At 34.1% G+C, this 22,273-nt stretch overlaps 3 protein-coding genes across 3 annotated transcripts in view; all 3 read left to right on the top strand.

Annotated features, from left to right (window-relative positions):
• LOTGIDRAFT_156007 (hypothetical protein) overlaps positions 1-7,443 on the top strand; it is a gene marked incomplete at both ends in the record, with an annotated part of 9,527 nt that extends 2,084 nt beyond the window's left edge. Inside the window, 8 exons of the mRNA XM_009046044.1 lie at positions 137-270; positions 1,109-1,243; positions 1,752-1,888; positions 2,630-2,769; positions 5,848-5,970; positions 6,331-6,408; positions 6,650-6,797; positions 7,304-7,443. Coding sequence (XP_009044292.1) covers positions 137-270; positions 1,109-1,243; positions 1,752-1,888; positions 2,630-2,769; positions 5,848-5,970; positions 6,331-6,408; positions 6,650-6,797; positions 7,304-7,443 — 1,035 coding nt within the window. The remainder of the gene's footprint in view (positions 1-136; positions 271-1,108; positions 1,244-1,751; positions 1,889-2,629; positions 2,770-5,847; positions 5,971-6,330; positions 6,409-6,649; positions 6,798-7,303) is intronic.
• Positions 7,444-9,047: 1,604 nt separating this feature from the next.
• On the top strand, positions 9,048-14,512 carry LOTGIDRAFT_229901 (hypothetical protein; the record flags this gene model as incomplete). The annotated part of the gene is made up of 10 exons (XM_009046043.1): positions 9,048-9,120; positions 9,551-9,862; positions 10,273-10,530; positions 10,802-11,149; positions 11,812-11,916; positions 12,622-12,643; positions 12,898-12,968; positions 13,234-13,261; positions 13,931-13,986; positions 14,270-14,512. The coding sequence occupies 10 exons, from the start codon at positions 9,048-9,050 to the stop codon at positions 14,422-14,424; spliced, it is 1,428 nt and encodes a 475-aa protein (XP_009044291.1). The 3' UTR covers positions 14,425-14,512.
• Positions 14,513-18,282: 3,770 nt separating this feature from the next.
• Positions 18,283-20,616, top strand: LOTGIDRAFT_98330 (hypothetical protein; the record flags this gene model as incomplete). Its single annotated transcript, XM_009046042.1, has 2 exons — positions 18,283-18,397; positions 20,486-20,616. Coding segments are annotated over 2 exons (246 nt in total), but the record flags the coding sequence as incomplete, so codon positions are not given.
• Positions 20,617-22,273: the final 1,657 nt, after the last annotated feature.

Below are 22,273 nucleotides of genomic sequence, written 5' to 3'. Positions count from 1 at the left end.
TTGCCAAGCATTTTGGTAGGAAGTGAAACACAACTACCAAATACTACTTAGTCTTAGATAAACATTGGGTACATGGACATTAAAGTAAGAAAAACTTAACTTACATTTAAGGATTTTTTGATGATTATAATTTCAGGTGTTTATTAATCGTGGATTGTTATATTTTGAACGAAAGGATTATGATAATGCTGTGTATGATTTTCAAATGTCGGCTAAACTCAGTCCACTAGACCACAGAATACATCATACACTTGGTCTCTGTTATCATAAGTATGTTGAGATATTTTTTTTACTTTTTGGAGGAACACAACTTGCAGCTATTCATATATTTTTTTTATCAACTTAATAAGTATAGTAATCATACTAATTGGTTGGTAGATGACAAGTTAACATTCGCTTCCAGCAGATGCTGATATCACAAACTAGGTAGTTGTTGGTAGTCTAACTTTGACCATTCTTTAAAACATATAATAAGATTTAACATAAATGGACTTGTGCAGGCAAGCTGCATAACAACAAGAGCTGTAATAAATCCCCTAGTCCATTTTTGATCATTAAGCTTACTAACTACAAATGAAAAGCCTATATACGAAATCTGTCAACAATCGATAAGGGATATACTTCACATACTTTGTAAGGAAAAAGAGATGTGTCCTTATCCATGGTTTTTAACCTAGCCATTAATAGTAGTATAATTTTTATTGCTTTCCCACACATCAGTATGTTTGAACAGAATATTCTCCAGCTAGTAACTAAGGTCTATCAGATGGATCATACTATTATACTGGGTGTGTCATCTTGCTAATCCTTTGGGATTCGGTAATAATATTGATTTGGTATTGAAATACAACCTCATAATTGGGGCAATCGATTGGTGAGTTCTGCACATCCAGGATTCACAAAATGAACTGAAAGTAGAAGTGTTGACAGAATTCAAAATGGTGGAGTATTATGAATGTGACAAGTACAGCTCCATGCCTTTTGAGGTAATCTAGAATTGAAATAGGCAGAACATGCTCAGAACTAACCAATAGAGTGCCACCCTGGAAACTCAAGGTTCACATTCATAATGTTGAACCCTGCAGAGAAGATTTCTGTTTTGTTTCAGACTTGGAAGACTACAAGAAGCTGTACAAACATTTACTGATTGTCTCAAATTAAAACCATTCTTCTTGGATGGACTAATTTCTAGAGGTAATGTTTATATGGATTATGGTCATGCTGATGGATTGGACTTCGCAAGGTAACACATTTATTTTATGTATAATACTGCCCCTGTCCGTCTGTGAACATTTCTTGTAAACGCGAAATGGGCTAGAGTTTTTATTTTATGAATGACATGTATGGATTGATAAGATCTGGGTCGGTTCTAATTTGGTTAATTTTGGGTGAACTGTTTTTGAGTTATTGCCCTTGACTTAGTAAAAACCTGTTAAATTTAGCTTATTATAATGCTACTCATGTAATATTTAGCCTTCGCTCTTGTGTTTATATTTACAAAACAAATTGTTTGTAGAAGTGTGTTGTTTGGCCATTTGGAAAAATTTTCGACATCAAAAATATTTATTACCTCAGTCCCTTATATGAGGTTTGGGATAGTAGAGGCGGTGCATAAATATCCGCTATTTCACTCATATTGTTTTGTAAGCTATTTCAAATGCATTTCCTGGCATAGTAAGGAAGATTCTAGAAACTATCTACCGGCAGTTCACTGCAGGCCAAGTTTGTCATAATTGTTTTGTATTTTTTAGACGTGATTATCAAAGAGCGTTAAGACTAGATCCAATGTGTCTGCCAGCCAGGGTGAATTTAGCCTACACTTTACAAGTTGAAGGTCATTTGATGCAAGCCTGGGAACAGTTTACATCAGCTATTGAAGTCAAGCCAAGTAAGTATTATTAACCTTTAGGAAAATTACATGGTTGCACAATCTTTTTCTGGCACAAGAAAGACAGAAAGAAACAACTGTGTTACAAGGATAACAAATTAGGTTCACAAGGTTCAGTTCTATCAGATGATCATTGGCCAAACCCCTTGGCATTGATCTTTCTGGGATTTTTCATACACATTTACAGCTGGGTTGACTGGAATTATAAGTGAAGATGACTTATTCAAGATCACCAGACTTTTACACGCCAATGGAGAATAGAACCATGACTACCATTTGTCCAACATAGCTGCACAAATGTAGTCACTGTGCTATAGCTATTCGAAGTCAAGTTTGCAGCACATTTGATTAGTCTCACACTTCTTATCAGACAGTATTTTGCAATTTTTTCTGATCAAGTTTGGTCTACACAGCAATATAAATCCTGAATTTAAATAATCTCTTGAAAAGAAATAAGCTCTTCGTGAAGCTCTTTAAGAGCTGAGACCTTACAAATTTTTGCCTAAGCTCTTGTATTTTCTTATTTAAAAAAGGAATAGATAAGACAATACACTGAGGCCCCATGTTAAAGCCTGAGCATGATTCCCAGACAGGTTTGGAAAAAGTCTGGCTCTCTGGTTTGTATTGCCCAATCAGATCCAGAAAAGTGGGGTGTAAACCTCCATTCATTTCATTTCTTCGAATTTCCTTATTCTTTGATATCAAGGTTATATCTTCAAAGTAACGCTTGGATATTTTCAGCTTATAAACCAGCATTAGAAGGACGAGCTATAGTTAATCTACAGATGAGTAATATGTTTGGTGCTAGTCAAGATATTACTGCTAGTATTAAAGTTCAACCTACAGCTGAATTGTTAACTAATAGAGGTGTCATACAACAGGTGAGAACTGAACATTAATACTATAAAGAAAAACTATGCCTCAGTACATTAAGCATTTGCTAATTCGAAGTATTATCCATGGTTGATCTAGTAATTTATAGAGAAACAGAAATAGAATGACAGTATTAATGATGTGTTTTATGTAATGCGATGTTTTATGTTCAGTTATGTTTCAAGTTTGTCAATGACAGTATTAATGCTATGTTACGTTTTATGTTTCAAAATTATATATGTGTTATATTTTATGTTCAGTTTATGAATGACAGTATCAATGTTAAGTTGTATGTTTCAGTTTATGAATGACAGTATCAATGTTAAGTTTTATGTTCAAGTTTATGAAAGACAGTATCAATTTTATGTTTTATGTTTCAGTTATGAATGACAGTATCAATGCTGTATTTTATGTTCCGTTTTATGAATGACAGTATCAATGCTATATTTTCTGTTCCGTTTTATGAATGACAGTATCAATGCTGTATTTTATGTTCTGTTTTATGAATGAAAGTATCAATGCTGTATTTTATGTTCCATTTTATGAATGAAAGTATCAATGCTGTATTTTATGTTCTGTTTTATGAATGAAAGTATCAATGTTGTATTTTATGTTCCGTTTTAACAATGACGGTATCAATGCTGTATTTTATATTCCGTTTTATGAATGAAAGTATCAATGCTGTATTTTATATTCCGTTTTATGAATGACGGTATCAATGCTGTGTTTTATGTTTCAGTTTATGAATGACAGTATCAATGTTCAGTTGTATGTTTCAGTTTATGAATGACAGTATCAATGTTATGTTGTATGTTTCAATTTATGAATGACAGTATAAATGTTAAGTTTTATGTTCAAGTTTATGAAAGACAGTATCAATTTTATGTTTTATGTTGCAGTAATGAATGACAGTATCAATGTTATGTTATATTTTTCAGTTTATGAATGACAGTATCAATGTTATGTTTTATGTTCCGTTTTATGAATGACAGTATCAATGCTGTATTTAATGTTCCGTTTTATGAATGACAGTATCAATGCTGTATTTTATATTCCGTTTTATGAATGACAGTATCAATGCTGTATTTTATGTTCTGTTTTATGAATGAAAGTATCAATGCTGTATTTTATTTTCCGTTTTAAGAATGACAGTATCAATGCTGTATTTTATGTTCCGTTTTAAGAATGACAGTATCAATGCTGTATTTTATTTTCCGTTTTAAGAATGACAGTATCAATGCTGTATTTTATTTTCCGTTTTATGAATGAAAGTATCAATGCTGTATTTTATGTTCCGTTTTAAGAATGACAGTATCAATGCTAAGTTTTGTGTTTCAGTTCATGAATGACAGTATCAACACTTTTTTTATGTTTCAGTTTAGGAATGACAGTGTCGATGCTAAGTTTTGTGTTTCAGTTTATGAATGACAGTATCAATGCTGTATTTTATGTTCCGTTTTATGAATGACAGTACCAGTGCTATGTTATATGTTTCAGTTTATGAATGACGGTATCAATGCTGTATTTTATGTTCTGTTTTATGAATGAAAGTATCAATGCTGTATTTTATGTTCCGTTTTAAGAATGACAATGTCAATGCTATGTTTTATGTTCCGTTTTATGAATGACAGTATCAATGCTGTGTTTTATGTTCCGTTTTATGAATGACAGTACCAGTGCTATGTTATATGTTTCAGTTTATGAATGACGGTATCAATGCTGTATTCTATGTTCCGTTTTATGAATGACAGTATCAATGCTATGTTTTATGTTCCGTTTTATGAATGACAGTACCAGTGCTATGTTATATGTTTCAGTTTATGAATGACGGTATCAATGCTGTATTCTATGTTCCGTTTTATGAATGACAGTATCAATGCTGTATTTTATGTTCCGTTTTATGAATGAAAGTATCAATGCTGTATTTTATGTTCTGTTTTATGAATGAAAGTATCAATGCTATGTTTTATGTTCCGTTTTATGAATGACAGTACCAGTGCTATGTTATATGTTTCAGTTTATGAATGACGGTATCAATGCTGTATTCTATGTTCCGTTTTATGAATGACAGTATCAATGCTGTATTTTATGTTCCGTTTTATGAATGAAAGTATCAATGCTGTATTTTATGTTCTGTTTTATGAATGACAGTATCAATGCTGTATTTTATGTTCCGTTTTATGAATGACAGTATCAATGCTGTATTTTATGTTCCGTTTTATGAATGACAGTATCAATGCGGTATTTTGTGTTTCAGTTCATGAATGACAGTATCAACACTTTTTTATGTTTCAGTTTATGAAAGACAGTATCGATGATATGTTTTATGTTTCAGTTATGAATGACAGTATCAATGTTATGTTTTATGTTCCGTTTTATGAATGACAGTATCAATGCTGTATATTCCGTTTTATGAATGACAGTATCAATGCTGTATTTTATGTTCCGTTTTATGAATGACAGTATCAATGCGGTATTTTGTGTTTCAGTTCATGAATGACAGTATCAACACTTTTTTATGTTTCAGTTTATGAAAGACAGTATCGATGATATGTTTTATGTTTCAGTTATGAATGACAGTATCAATGTTATGTTATATTTTTCAGTTTATGAATGACAGTATCAATGTTATGTTTTATGTTTCAGTTTATGAATGACAGTATCAATGTTATGTTTTATGTTTCAGTTTATGAATGACAGTATCAATGCGATGCTTTATTTTTCAGTTTATGAATGACAGTATCAATGTTATGTTTTATGTTCCGTTTTATGAATGACAGTATCAATGTTATGTTTTATGTTCCGTTTTATGAATGACAGTATCAATGCGATGCTTTATTTTTCAGTTTATGAATGACAGTATCAATGTTATGTTTTATGTTTCAGTTTATGAATGACAGTATCAATGTTATGTTTTATGTTTCAGTTTATGAATGACAGTATCAATGTTATGTTTTATGTTTCAGTTTATGAATGACAGTATCAATGCAATGCTTTATTTTTCAGTTTATGAATGACAGTATCAATGTTATGTTATATTTTTCAGTTTATGAATGACAGTATCAATGTTATGTTTTATGTTTCAGTTTATGAATGACAGTATCAATGCTATGAGAGATTACCAAGCTGCTATAAAATTAGATAAGACCTATTCACTGGCTTATTTTAATATGGGTAATGTTAACTTCCATACAAGGCATTTCAAACAGGTAAGAAACTGATAAAAAGCATATTGTTAGGTACTGTGTAATTGTGCGCAGGCATATAAGGCGCACCACTTCTTACCCTCCAGTATAAAAAACTCTAATCTTCTTTGAATACTTTGCACACATTCAGTTTTAAATATATTAAATAACTGTATAACAGATTAAAAAAAAGAACAAGAAAATATAGACGAGCCTTCATCCTTGGAATATAGATGTGTCTCAAAATCAAAGTCCTTTTTGAGATTTAATTTCATTAAGCAAATCCAATGGATACAGAGTTTTATCCTTCTACCATCTGAAGGATATAAGATATTAGTAATTCTCAGTTTTGTCATCTTTAAATTTTCTACTTATTTGATTCAGGCATTGGATAACTATAACAAGGCTGTTGAATTTAATAACAAAGATGAATCAGCATTCTTAAATAGAGCTATAACCAAAGTAAGTATGCTTGAAGTGCTTGTGACTAAAAGTTTTCAATTATATATGGAGTAGCAGTGTAGGCCAGGGTATATTTTTATATCAAATATGTATATCAAAGTTTGTCAAAATTATAATGCAAATAGAGATTACACAAGTATTTTGAAATATTTTGAAAATTCTTAACCAAATGAAGTTCATGAAACGTGACCTACTAGTCAAATTTCTAAAAATGATGTTTTAAATTTGTTTATCATTCTAGGTATTATTAAGAGATGCTCAAGGTGCATTAAGCGATTTTAAGGCAGCAATCAAACTCAGTCCTCATTCAGCTCATATGTATTTTAACCGTGGTAATTTATATACATCATTACAACAATACGACAAAGCTGAAAAAGATTATACAAAAGGTTTGTTCAAAGATGATATATTGAGTCACTTTCCCCATCTTCACATTACGAACTGCGTTCTTATACCTTGACTGCCATAGCCACTATTTTTGTATCACAGAATGCAATGATTTGATTGTATTGTATCGAATACGGGGAATCAGAGACTCCCTTAGAGTCTTAAAGATTATGGCTTTGTGTTCACAGACTTTGTATCAGGCCTCTGATTGGCTGTATTCGCTAGCGTACAATCCAATCAAATCGCTTCGTTTACAAACTTCCATGATACAACACAGGTGACCATTGCAGTCAAGGTTTAAGTATGAAGTTCATAATAGCTTGTGAAGTTGTCCCTCCCCCACTTTCCAATTTCTTATCATTAAAATTAGAAGAAAGAATTGTTTGTGAGCCTCCCTAGACAATTGTGTGGCCTTAACTCGACCCCTTCAACCAGTGAGTCAACGCCACTGTCTGTTTGAAAGAATATTTTTGGGATGAATTAAAAAAACATGCTGTTTCATTTGCAGCTCTAGAATTGGTACCAGATGATGCTCTGACATTGAAACGTCGTGCTGATGTTCGTGGTAAACTTGGCAAGAGAGAAGAAGCTGTTGCTGACTATAAACATGCTATAGAGATCCAGGGCCGTCCAAAACGATACAAGTAAACCATCTGGTACAAGTAAACCACACGGCTGATACAACTAACAGTTCGCTATTGGTACAAACTTTAACAAGATCTATATGAAGATTTGGTATGAAAATATACCCACTCCAAAGTGTTTTTCTCTTTAAATAGTTGCAAACTTTGTTTATCCATGTAGAGTATTTTTTTTTTATCTCAAAGAAAGATATTCATAATTTTCAAGTATTTTTGTCATCTGCATATCGGATGGTTATGACCTCACTATATTCATTGATATTATTTTCTACACATATCCACACTTACAGACAAATTTCAAAGCAAAAAGTAAATTGGAATTTGATGCAATTCCTTGATGACTATCTTTATGTACAACCGACCGTAATAAGAAATATTTTGAAACAATAAACCATGAGTAAAACCTTTCTAGATACATCTAGATATTGCAGCTTTAATTAAAAAGCATTTGGTACAAGTTCACAGCACAGACTGTGTTGTTAAAGCAGTAAATGAAATGCATTCTGTCTGTACTGTGAATTTCTGTCAGTAACGGAGTTAAATTTGAGAACATCTGTGATATTTTATGGATCTGTATAGTCGAAAAAAGATATTTGTGTTTCATTCAAATGGTATCACAAGCAGCCCACCTGAATTTGAGGTAGTTTAAGTCAGTGCTTCTCAACAGAGGAGGAATTGGAATCGTTGAATACACTGTTCGAGTGAAATACCTTTCTAAATGACTGATTTATTTTAAGGGGGAATAGATATGCAAAAACTCTTCCGAGGAGGAATGATCTCATTGAGGTTGAGAAGCACTGATTTAAGTGGTATTGAATGTTGTATGATTGGACTGCTCTTGATACTAGTTAGATTCTATTTAGTAAACTTTAAGTTTTAGGGGCAGAGGGGGCAGTCTTGGTTCTTGCATGCGGGGTATTTGATTATCTGTGCACGAACGAAAAGGCAAGCAAAGAAACGGAATGCAAGAGTCGAGGAATCCATTTTTGTCAATTGATTACGATTGCGTGTAGTATAAGGGGATGAGTCGCACGATAGCCTTCGATACGATTCAACATATTTGCTCTACGATGTATTGGCATATCGTAGCGTACATAATCGTGGCGAAAGCCCTGTAGTGTGAGGCTCAAAACCCTGCGCGCCCACGACCGCATGTGTTGTCGTGTCATACACGCCCTCATAATATACGCCATCGTATCGTAGCGAGAGTGTGTGCACGACATCGTGGAGTAACCATCACGGTAGTCCGTTTGTTAGGGTTAATGCAGTGGCTACATTAAATAATAATTAAAGCTAATAAAGAAAGTTTGGTTTTATTTTAATTATAGTACATTACAATTGCGACATGAAATTTTAATAATTGTTAACTTATATGGTTAAATATAAAGTCTACATTAAGATGTCTTTTCTATATCTCTGCAATTTCAACTTTTGATGTATAGGTTTTATAAATATACACAACAGAAAATTACAAGTAGTCAAATAGGTCTATTCAAAAAACCCTATCAAATATCTTATTTAATTGTATAGGATTTTCAGTGCATGGCGCGTAGGACAGGTTTTCATCACGATTGAGGAAGTAAAAATCCTTTCAACTCCATCATTTCCAAGATGGCTAAAAAACGATACCTGGGATTTTACCTCCTTACTCTTTTCAGTTGTACTAGAATATTAGTCCAGTCAAGTAAGTATATGATTTTTTAAAGCAATATCTTCTCAGAAAATAATTCTTAAATAAATATTTTTTTCTTCCAATTAACAAACGGGATAGAAATATGTCCCAATGAGTGATAGTTCAAACCTCTGTTTCTAAAGCAGCTTGAATGGGAAATGGCCCTGAGAATTAGTCTCAACAGGTCGAAGACGCCGTATTGAATATAATCGAATAACCTCATTTGGTATCAGATGTTTTATATTCGATCAAGACAGGTATCCAGTGTTTGTATAGTAATCTTGTATTGTATTAAGAAAACTTTTGCCGTTCATTAATATACCTTTCTACACTTGATTTTCCCCATGAATAAGTGAACGCTATGTAGTGTGCAACGAGGAAAACTTTGCTAGGACAATGGTATTACCCTACTAGCTCATGTGTTTCATTTTATTTATTTTAGTCCTTTTAGAATCTGATAGTGAACCACAGATTGGTCAGGAATTCACACTGACTTGTAATACCTCTAGCGTAGGAATCAACTGGTATAGAAACAACATATACATAGGATGGTCAGAAAATCAATATACAATCGTGAAATCTGATGCATGCAACATTTCAACAGACCCGGAACGTTATACATTTGAACATTGTGGCGTCAAACATGAATTAACTATTAAATCTTTAAATGATTTGGATGATGGTAGTGTTTGGAGATGTCAAAATCGGCAGGATTCTCATTTCTCCAATAACTTTACTTTGACAGTTTTCACAGGTAGGTTGTAAGGGTTAATCTATTGAAAATGTTACGAAACAGTTACTAGAAAGAGAAAAGACAAATATTAGCTTGTCGGACAGCGACCGAAAAAAACCTCGGGCTGACAAGTAACGTTTTTAGGGAAATATGTCTGAGGTATGTGTAAGCAAACCTCCTTACAATCCCTTTAAAGGGACAATATACAAAATATTCATCTGATTCGCTGGAGTACAAACCAGTCAAATCACTGCATTCCGTGATACAAGAAATGTTATTCCTGTTAAGGTAGACGTTCTAGTTCTAGCTTGACACTGAGAAGATGTTACAAAAGATCTTCTCGAAGTTATCAAATTGTGGAAATTATAAAAAAATATTATTTCTTTCCAAAGACAAGTAATATTTGAAGACAAAACTCTCGTTATTTTCAGGACAGCCACGACTCTTTATGAATGGTCAACAACTAGTTTGCCTCTATAAAGCTGAACAAAATAGTGATATGAAATTTCTACCTTGGAAACATTCTATAGATAATGAATTAGTGAGAGAAATAGAAGGTTATTATATCAGTGATACAGTTTATGGTTTAAACATGACTAATAGTCAAAATAATGGTGGAATTTATTCCTGTTCTGTTAATGATGGTGGAACTGTTCAGAAAGTCGTTTATAATTTTATACCTCAGCAAGGTAAGTCATTTAGATAAGTAATGCATACAGCTTAAGCACTCGATTGAAAAAGCAGATGTTATGTTTCCTTTCTGTGCTATACGCCGCTTGCCATCCATGATCTGACGAAATTGTTATGCAACAAATGTTCTAGGTCATTGAAATAGTCAACCAACCATGTGCCATGCTCCATAATAGATTAGCTAAGACCAGTTGGTCTGTAGAATTCATCCTCGTGAATCCAAGCTATTATCCTTGTGAAAATTATTTTTTCTTTTTCCTTTTTCCATAGCACCACACCTTTATGAACCAACGCTTAAAGGTGAACTTCAAACGGGAGATAATAGTACATTCACTGTTACATATTTGGAAAACAATATTTTGAATCGTTTCGTAAACGTTTCATGGTACCGGGCTGGTCAGATACTAGAAACAGTCGACAGAGTAACAATCGGAGAAGAACCGTCCACAATCAGTCATCCTTATAATAATAATATTAAACTACCTGGTATTAAAACTATACTGACTATAAAATCAGTTATTGTAACTGATCAAGAATTTTATAGTAGTCAAATCTGTAATCAAAACGGATGTTCCTTAGCTTCTTTTCAACTGGCCATAGCTGATGATGTAAACGGCGGTATGTATCAAAATTTATATAACATTTAATAACCGAACACAATTGTATGGCATACTACTCCTTTGTTTTATTGTGATGATGTCGATGTAGATTGTTGAAACGTTGTGTACAAAAGAACTAAGGATTAGTATACCATAAAATTGTGTTTCGTTATGTAATGTATGTATTCAACTCGACAACCTTGCACAAACATTGTTACTTCACTATCGAATAGAAACCTATTAGCAATTTAAGCTGAATGCTTTCTTCATGTATTAGTACCCTAGATGGATTATTACATGTTTTTTCGTATCCTGACGCCCAAACATTGGTAACCGTTGTACCTTGTATACTTGTCTAGTATAAACTAAGTGAAAGGGGGGACATAATAAAGATACTTCTCTGGTCAAGAGGTCTCTTAGGATACCTCTGACGTGTCACTAATAAAATTTAAGCTATATTGACGCCATGGCTTGGACCAGGTCTTCTGACATTGCAGAGGCGGGAAATCAAAAATGTGCAAATAGAAGCTATATGTGTCCCCATTTTCATACTAAAGCTACAGAACTTTCTTGTCAGTCATTCATTTATTCAGATTAACTACACTATGTCGAGACTTCGCTGATATGTTGGGGGTAAAAGCGGTTTTAAATAGATTTTGCTGTGATATTGTCTTATTTCAGAGGACAGTGATATAAATGTAACTGAAGCAGTTATTGTAGCTGTCCTAGCAGTAGCTTTACTGATAGTCGGAATTTTTGTTTTTATCAAATGTAGAAAATACAGAGGTGAGCTTTGGATTCTATCGTCCACTTTACTGATACAAACCCAGGTGACATAGTTCGGCAAATTGTCTAAACACCGCGGTCACTCCATGCGATGGCTGAAGCAACGGAAATGCCCTAAAGGGAATTGCAGAGCAGTTTTCCAAACTTTTTATGAGTATCATGGGCATTGATAGGATCCATTTGCACCATTCCAGTTTTCCTCCTGGAAATTGATTCAATCAAAGCGTTTTGTGATATCATTATCACAAAGGCCTTCGGTATTATCAGCAGCTTTTACGATATTGACATCATAAAACGCTTAGTTTTAGTGGAATGGCAAAAACCACACCCGTCTGACTGCAAAATGAAAATCGATTTTATCAGTGTCCCTGATGCACGTAAAACTTTTTTCAAACCCTTTTGAGGTCACTCTTCAAACATTTAAGTTTCATTAAGACTGTATAACATATGAGCTCAATAGATCTGTCGCTGATTTGTGCCTTACATGTAAAGCCAATTCTTCATTAGCCCAAATGGTGCAGAATAGTAGGACGTAAAACTCCATATATTTTATTTCATTTCATTTACATGTATGGCAAGGTCTGTAGGTCCGAATGCGCACATTTAGTGTTTTTACTTCACCATGTGTATTCTCCGTCAAAATTTGCCTCTCCCATAGACAGGGCCATTCTAAGGTTAATAGTAAGTAAATCTTTTATTATTCAGCTTCCAAACAAAGTGAAAGTTGGTGAGTAACCCAGTTTATTTAAAACTACGTAAAGGGCTGAAATAGGTACATTCCAGTCTTAGCAGTCTTTGGTCCCTATCCACTGTGGATTTATTTTTGTCAAATAATGACCAATTTGAATTGTATGGTATTTACACGAGTGACGAGAACACCCAGTGTCAGAATTTGCAAAAAAAAAAAAAAAAAAAAAAAAGACGCTACCTGTTTCCTCGTTACTCTTGTACGACTATTTAATATGTCATATTTTATTTTAGTGAACAAAACGTTTATGACAGTACAGTTCCAACACCAACACCAACACCAGCTTCTGTCTATGATACTTTAGGTAACTGTATTCACTAATTCTTAAAACAGAAAATGTTCTTGGATGCAAGAACAACCAAAATGCATAATGGATACCAAGGCCAGTGTAAAAGTTGAAGCCACATAAGTGTATACTAGTATACAACTCAATAATAAAAGCGTTGTCCCTTTCAGCAGACACGTGATTTTGAATCTTGAATAACGAATAATAAAGGTTGTCTATTGGACTCATTTACACATCTACCTTTTTGACTTTTTCATTTTCACTTATTGTGTTTATATTTTAGGCACAACTGAAAACGAAAATGGATCTAGGTATGTAACAAAAAGTTTCAGGCTAAGATATTGATGCTCATTGAGGCATCTTGGCCTCAGAAATCTACCATTGTTAAATAATATTGTCTGTTTGTGGCAAAAATGGTCTACCTTGAAAGTTCTGCTAGCGCGTTGCAACATATAATAATGAATGACAGACATTGTTTACATACACTATGTGAATATTGCCAAGTGATCACGTGATTTTGGTAAATCAAATATCATAGGCTAGTCGTTCAGGACTACGAATAATTGTAAACAAACACAATAAAAACAAAACTTTCGTAGGATATGGATTCAAAATTGTAATAAAATGTTTAATGCGGAAATTTTGAATTATCCTCTGAGAGCTGTAAAGCAAGGGACTATATTCAGGTCGCAATATTACTATCACTTGACAAATAATTGTGAAATGCCGGAAGTAAAGAGTCTCGCCCAAGAAGACACAACGAAATTGACCATTCATTATTGAGACAAATTCAGCCTAACGGAAACTGCCGAGGATTGCCGAATGCTTTTAACAGCGTTGAGCAATCCGTGTCGATACGTGTCTGCTTCCAACAGTATAGATAGTCCTTCGGGACACTGCAATGGACACCGCATATCGTTTGCAACTTCCTGTACTTTTTCCTTATAACTGTAACCTTATACAAAGTTTGTTCATTTCAGTGAATATGACAGAGCAATTCATGTACCAAGTCCTGCATCAGAATATACAACACTAGGTGAGTGGTATCAGTCTAATGCAGTGCTTCTCAACCCCAGTGAGAACATTCCTTACCGAAAAAAGTTCTTCCAAATCTTTTCCTCCCAGAAATAACTCAGTCACAGTTCACTCGAAAAAAGTATTCAACGATTAACCACGAATGGATATAAAATTATACTACAAATATCGAAATAGTTCAATGTGATCCGTGGGCCGAATGTTTGTTTACGATTTCTGTATCCCCCAGATGAATGAAGTAAATTTCAGTCGTTGCATCAGTTTTTCTGACTTTTTATTTCTAGGTCAGCAGAGTCAATATGAAAATACTGCGAACCAACCTCCATCTGTTTATTATAATACACTTTCTGGTGTTTCAATGACTGAAAAACTTAAAGAAGAGACAGATAATTCCAATGAATACGAAAATCCAAAGGGCCACAAAGAAACGGGAAAATGATCTGTTTTGGCATTTTTTCGTTCATATCTTTTATGATTAAATTTGCGATGTAACATTTCCCTGGTTAATAAAGTAATATTTTGTTTATGATTTCGGACTTTGATGAACTTCGATGGACTCACCGGTAAACACTGAGTCGAAACCTTAAAAAGACATATTGACTCACTAGTAGCAATGTGCATATAACTGAAATCTTAGCACTTTGGTTTCCTGTGAAAAAGTGCCGGAAAATCCTTATTTCGTACAGACTTGTATTTATTATCTTCAGAATTTAATTTTTCCTCAGATATTCCCGACAATGCCTTATACATCCCAATAATATGCCTGGCAAACTCAATAGCCACGATCGCAGTAGGGTCATAGGGTCGCAATGGGGCTCTGATGAAAACAAACATATTCCATTTCACCGGTACAGAACACACTTCCTATCCCAGTTAATTTTATTTGTATGCAATTTAAAAGAGCTTCAGATGATAACTGTATATTAACAACATTTGAATGATTATTCTAATCATATAAATGCATTAACATCTACTTTCCATTTGTATAATTCGTAATAGTCCTTGACAGTTTTGACTATCTTATAAAATAGACATAAAATGTAAAGTTTCAGACTTGGTCAATAAGTTTATATATTCATCAGTTAGACTTACCTACTAAAGAATAGGATCTCTATTAGACGATATATCCATTAAAGATGGGTTCCCTCATCTTCATTTATGAAATTGAAAATGCTAATACTTATATGAATAGAAAGTAGAGGTGTTCTAATACCAGTTTGTCTCACATGTCCATTATCAATTCATAATTAGCTAAATTAGAAGAGAATTACCAGCAGAATTCCAATGAGCGACCGATCAAGAAAGGTCAAAAAGTCTTTTTTTTTGTTTATCCAGACTGTACATAAATGGACATTTACGATTGGTTAAAACTCTTTATTATATGCAATAAGAACATAATGATATGATTAAGAATACATGATAATTCATTAGAAACACCAATTAATCAAATAGTTTGACACTAAAAAATAAGGAAAACCATCTTTAAACTAAATATCCATTGCAACAGGCTTCTTAGCATGGTTTCAAATTAATTAGGTGAATGAATTATTTATTTAATATTATGGATTTATTGGGTTATAGAAATTTTAAAATTTCATTTTTTGGTCATGTATACCTTTAAATGAATTTGTTGTTTCTGAAACCATTGTTTATCAAGGCTATACATCTGTAGCATTTGCAAAATTGTGAATAAATGTTGTTTAAATCATGTCGATTAGCAGAAAATTATAGATGCATATTCGGATAACAATAGCCTAATATAAATGACAATCTTTACAAAGTAGATTAGATCTAAAACCAGTTAGTGCATAACAAACCAAATCCTCGCTTAATAATCGAGAGAAATTAAATTGAAGATGGCTTTTCGAATTTGCAAGAATAAAATCAAGCAAACTGTCTGATTATTATTGTTTATAATAAATTTTCCTTTTTATTCTTAAACTAAAGAAATGTATGTGTACTTAGAAGGCTTCGAGATTACAACATCAAATCCGTTGGGAGAGGCTATGTTTATTAAAGTCACCATTCACCAAATGATGGGGGGGGCTAAATTTAAGTTCAGGTATAGTTTACTTTCCAGTTGGTTGATTTGATTCAAATTATACTTAGGTCTTGTGCTGCACCCCTTTTCTATTCAATCGAATATGGCGTCCCTAATATTAGGTTGCATATTTGTGGGACTAATAATACATATACATAGTAAGTACATGCATTCCTTTACATAATATTGATTTAGATATTGTCAAGACTATCAACAGACTGCAAAGGCCACTACTTAGCAATGAGTTTACTGGGTTTCTTCCCATCTGATTATAACATGTTATGCAATAGGGAATGGTAAGAAAAATTTAGTCAGTTGAGAAATGAAATGAACTTTTCTGCACCGTGTGGGCTAATGAAGACGATAGTCAGATAAGATGATGAAATTTACATGATTTGTATTTTGAAAATGTTAGATTTGCAATGCCACGAACCCCGATTTCTTATCTCTTTTACTTTGGAAGTTCTGATGGTTCTGTTTTCTCTATGAAAATCTGGGCTTTTTGGCACTTTTTCGCAAAATAAAAAAGTGCTGAAAAATATACTTTTACGAATATTGGGGGACTTTTAGTGAAACATCGGGTCTGAAAAACCAGGTTACATCGATTTTCAAGACCCAAAATTTTCTGGTAGTTACATGTACAATATGTGCGATTTGACAATCATGTGTTCCGGTGAGAGTGAATGCCTTCCGGAGATACCGTAATCGCAATTAAAAAAGAAATTTTATACACCCAAGTGAAATGAGGAGCTATATTCGCATCAACCATTTTCGTCCGTCTAAAATTGCTCGTAAAAACTCTAGCATAATGCATGCGACCCTGACACGTTCTAAATCTCGATTTTTATGACTGGGTTTTCTAAATGAAATCTTTGAAGGATGTTAAATACAATCTTGTAATGACGTATGTGCATTCAAATATTTCATAAAGTAATTGCTTTATAGTGATTTCACTGATTGCTATCTGATTGCAAACGGAAAATGGCTCAGAGCGTGTCAAGGTCGCCATAAGCGTGGTAAAAGCGTGTAGGATAAAAGCAGTCAACGCGTTAGAACAGGCCTGTGTAACCTTTCCGCAACGGCGGGCCGTGGTAGCCCAACACAATGAATGGAAGAAAAAAAAGAAAATCTACACAATATTTATTTAGATGTACAATTTGTTTAAAATACACATGTACATGCGTTTTAGATGGAACACTATGTTGCTGTAAGGTGCAGAAAAAGTAGGACGTAAATTTCTAATCCTTTCCTTTCCTTTTCACTACTTTATCCCTCATTGCATTTGAAACTTTAAAGCCATCTGCCCCATGAACACTATCTGTGGGAATGAGAGTTATGTTCTCCTTCTGAAACCATGCTAAACGGCCTACTGTGAAAGTTACGCTTATCACTCTGCAATATATCACGGCAATGAATGGTGACCATTATTAACCGGAACTATGTCAATATTTTCATGTGATCACAAGATTCTGGTAAATTAAATATCAGAGGCTGGTCGTTCAGGACTACGAGTATTTGTAAACAAAGACAATGAAAACAAAAACCTCGTAGGATGGATGTACTTGATCTAGGTGTCAATCTGTTCTTTTGGCAACGTTTATTATTTTCAGGTTATAAATTTGGATTCAATAATTATTATACCTGCCATTGTTTAGATAATGAAAGATGCAATATTAAAACTGGTGGGTGTAGTAGTGGATGTTCAAGAGGCTGGAGAGGACCTTCTTGTCAACAAGGTATGAGAACAAATTATTCTGTCTTTAACTTACACTCATGAACAATTATTTTATTTTAAAATACTAGCAGTATTACCAAGGTGGACACTCGGAATAGGGGTGTCACATTTCGCAAAATTGACACATGAGTTTAATGGGACAGATGTGCTATTTTTATTTAACCAATCGTACCTGAAACGGGATTTTTTAAAACTATATCCAATCAGGATTCAATTCACAGCTCACCGTAGAAATTTGAGCCTTCAAATCCATGTGCGTTCAGATTTATCTACGTTTGAATGTTAAAATGGCGTCATATACTCGTCGTGATATACAGAAAGGACATAAATAGAAATGCTCAGTAAAATTTTGATTTTAAAGTCTTTCTAGTACTTCTGTAGACTATATGCATATATTCAACACTCAAATCACCCCCTCCCTATCCTCCCAAATGGCGCAACTTTCCCTTTAAGTTTTTTTGGTAATTTTTTGTAATCTCTATTACAGTTTGTTCTCTAGGAACGCACTGTCTCTCTCTATTACAGTTTGTTCTCTAGGAACGCACTGTCTTTCTATTACAGTTTGTTCTCTAGGAACGCACTGTCTTTCTATTACAGTTTGTTCTCTAGGAACGCACTGTCTTTCTATTACAGTTTGTTCTCAAGGATAGTACTTGTCTCTAACTATTACAGTTTGTTCTCTAGGAACGCACTGTCTCTCTCTATTACAGTTTGTTCTCAAGGAACGTACTGTCTCTCTCTATTACAGTTTGTTCTCTAGGAACGCACTGTCTCTCTCTATTACAGTTTGTTCTCTAGGAACGCACTGTCTTTCTATTACAGTTTGTTCTCTAGGAACGCACTGTCTTTCTATTACAGTTTGTTCTCTAGGAACGCACTGTCTATGCATATATTCAACACTCAAATCACCCCCTCCCTATCCTCCCAAATGGCGCAACTTTCCCTTTAAGTTTTTTTGGTTATTTTTTATAGTTCTGATTTTCTGATGAACAATTTTTAATTTCAGAAAATATAGCTTTAGATTCTACGTCTGTCAAACAAACTAAAATATATTTAAATAATCGGGGTAAATATGGCCCTCAACTGGTAGTAGATGGACATAATGATACCAATAGAAATAGATACCCATGTAGTGACAATGCTTATTCACCATGGGCGTGGTGGTTTATAGATTTAAAACAACAATATTCTATAGGGTTTCTAAAGACGTTTACCAATGTTGCCTGTAAGTGTTCTATAAAATAAACGGAAAGTAACAAACCGTCTACCGAGAAAGTTCCGCAACAATAACCGAGACTGATTCAGCTTGACGGAAACTGCCGGGGATTCCATTCTCCATGTATTCTTCATTCTGGACTCTCTAATCACGTTAAATTAAAAATATTCCACTTAATAAGTTTGTATTATATTGTTATTATATACTGTAATGTTACGATAAACATAATTTTTTCAATGTTACAATAGTTATACCTCAATTTGGGTCCCTATTGGTTGAGAGAGCATTCTATATCTTTCTTGACATTTCAGATTTATCATATTTTAAAGGATTTTCTGTTCATATTGATGATGATTTATGTTTTCATCATACTGGTAATTCAAACCCTCCTGCTGTATACCCAATAAAATGTAGTAGAACTTTAACTGGTCGTTATGTTAATATCAGTAATATTAGACGTGGTCAAGTAAACCATTATTTTGAATTATGTGAAGCTGAAATATATGGTAAGTGTTAACAGTTATTATTTTTTTTCATCACACATTACGCCTACGTTGAGTATTTTGTAGCCAATAGATGATAATTTGAAAAAAAACGTAATCGAAAATATAAAACGTACTGTCTTTCTCTATTCCAGTTTGTTCTCAAGGAACGTACTGTCTCTCTCTATTACAATTTGTTGTCTAGGATAGTACTGTCTCTCTCTATTACAGTTTGTTGTCTAGGATAGTACTGTCTCTCTCTATTACAGTTTGTTGTCTAGGATAGTACTGTCTCTCTCTATTCCAGCTTGTTCTCTAGGATAGTACTGTCTCTCTCTATTCCAGCTTGTTCTCTAGGAACGCACTGTCTCTCTCTATTACAGTTTGTCCTCTAGGATAGTACTGTCTCTCTCTATTCCAGCTTGTTGTCTAGGATAGTACTGTCTCTCTCTATTACAGTTTGTTCTCTAGGATAGTACTGTCTCTCTCTATTACAGTTTGTTATCTAGGAACGCACTGTCTCTCTCTGTTACAGTTTATTCTCTAGGATAGTACTGTCTCTCTCTATTCCAGTTTGTTCACAAGGAACGTACTGTCTCTCTCTATTACAGTTTGTTCACAAGGAGCGTACTGTCTTTCTCTATTACAGCTTGTTCTCTAGGAACGCACTGTCTTTCTATTACAGTTTGTTCTCAAGGATAGTACTTGTCTCTAACTATTACAGTTTGTTCTCTAGGAACGTACTGTCTCTCTCTATTACACTTTGTTCTCTAGGAACGTACTGTCTCTCTCTATTACACTTTGTTCTCTAGGAACGCACTGTCTCTCTCTATTACAGTTTGTTCTCTAGGAACGCACTGTCTCTCTCTATTACACTTTGTTCTCTAGGAACGTACTGTCTCTCTCTATTACACTTTGTTCTCTAGGAACGTACTGTCTCTCTCTATTACACTTTGTTCTCTAGGAACGCACTGTCTTTCTATTACAGTTTGTTCTCTAGGAACGCACTGTCTCTCTCTATTACAGTTTGTTCTCTAGGAACGCACTGTCTTTCTATTACAGTTTGTTCTCTAGGAACGCACTGTCTTTCTATTACAGTTTGTTCTCTAGGAACGCACTGTCTTTCTATTACAGTTTGTTCTCTAGGAACGCACTGTCTCTCTCTATTAGAGTTTGTTCTCAAGGATAGTACTTGTCTCTCTCTATTACAGTTTGTTCTCAAGAATAGTACTTGTCTCTAACTATTACATTTCGGGGAAGGGAGGGTTTCATTCTTCCAAATGTACAGGCCTAGGGTGGAGCAGACACTTTATTTAGAAATTAGGATTAAGGGTCTTGATATTGGGTTTTCTTCTGTTCTTATTCTGATCTGAAATTAGAAAAAATAACTCGCCCGATGGGCGAGAAGTATAGTATCTGTTATGTACTGATTGTTTTTAGTTTACTATGAACAATATTATCATTTAAGTTCTTATTTTTTGAATATGCAACTATCATTTTCTGCTTATAGGCATGGGGGAATTTCTCTTGAAGGCTCTTATTGTGGGCATGAACTATCTTGCTTGCTCGATTGCTGGTTGTATTAAACGGGACAACAAAGGGTGCTATGCCTACATTATGATGAATATTTAGTCCTATAGGTCTTGCTGTATTCAATGTCTCAATCCAATGGGCCTCCCTAGATTGACGGAATTTGGTAGTTTCATCTTCGGGCAAGTCAATTTCTATACGCTCAATTGGGATTAGGGTGAGATCGTCTATTGAATGGTCGTCGAGGTTGAAATGATTAGAAACAGGCTTGTCTTTCTTTAATTTGATGTCTGACCTATGAGCATTAAAGCGAGTTCGTAAATTATTCTTAGTTTCTCCTACATATTGTTTGGGACATTTCTTGCATGAAATTAAATATATTACATTCGAATGTTCACATGTTAGATGTTCCTGGATCGGGTACCTTTTATTCGTAGAGTTGCTTACAAAATAATGAGTTTCTGATATAAAGGGACATGTTTTGCATCTACTGGACAAACATGGAGCACTTCTTAAACCTGGAGGTACTTCGGCATAAAGTCTGTTTTTAGCTGCTATCTGTGCTAAGGTGGAATTTTTAATGTTTCGTAAAAATCGTTTAGAGTACCCACGCCCTTCAGAAAACAATCGTACAGGCTTGGTTGAAATCAGAAGATCTTGTACAAATTCGATGAAATCGTAAAACTTGTGACTTAATTATACCAGAAAAGGTATGTTTTGGGTGAAAGGAGCTCTTGTGCAAGAGTTGATGAGTATCAGTTTCTTTGAAATACACTTTAATATCCAGTTTATTTGTTTCTGCTATGGAATCTCCCTTAAAGACTGTGGTATCGAGAAAGTCTATGCTTTTGTCACTCACGTTTGCGGTTAGTTTGATAGAAGGATGGTGGTTGTTGAGAATTTCAAAGAATTCCCAAAACTGTTCGATAGAATAAGTCCAAACCATAAAAATGTCATCCAAAAAGCGTCCGTAAAAAAGTGCGTCAAGTGGACAGAGGGGCAACACCTCACGTTCCCACTCTGCCATGAAAAGGTTTGCGTACGAAGGGGCGAATCGTTTGCCCATTGCTGTCCCTGAAGTTTGTAAATATGTTTTACCATTAAATGTGAAATCGTTTCGACTAAGACAAATCTCTAAAAGCTGTAGAATTGCATCGTCGGGTCTGTTTGGATCTGGGTTTCTATTAAAAGCTTTACGAACTGCCGTTAAACCAGTAGTGTTATCGATATTGGTATACATAGAAGAAACGTCGATAGAAATTAAAATAGCTTTAGAGGGAACTC

Source organism: Lottia gigantea (assembly GCF_000327385.1).
Source record: "Lottia gigantea unplaced genomic scaffold LOTGIsca_10, whole genome shotgun sequence".
NCBI classification, from domain to species: Eukaryota; Metazoa; Mollusca; class Gastropoda; family Lottiidae; genus Lottia; species Lottia gigantea.
This window is presented reverse-complemented; position numbering and strand designations above follow the sequence as displayed.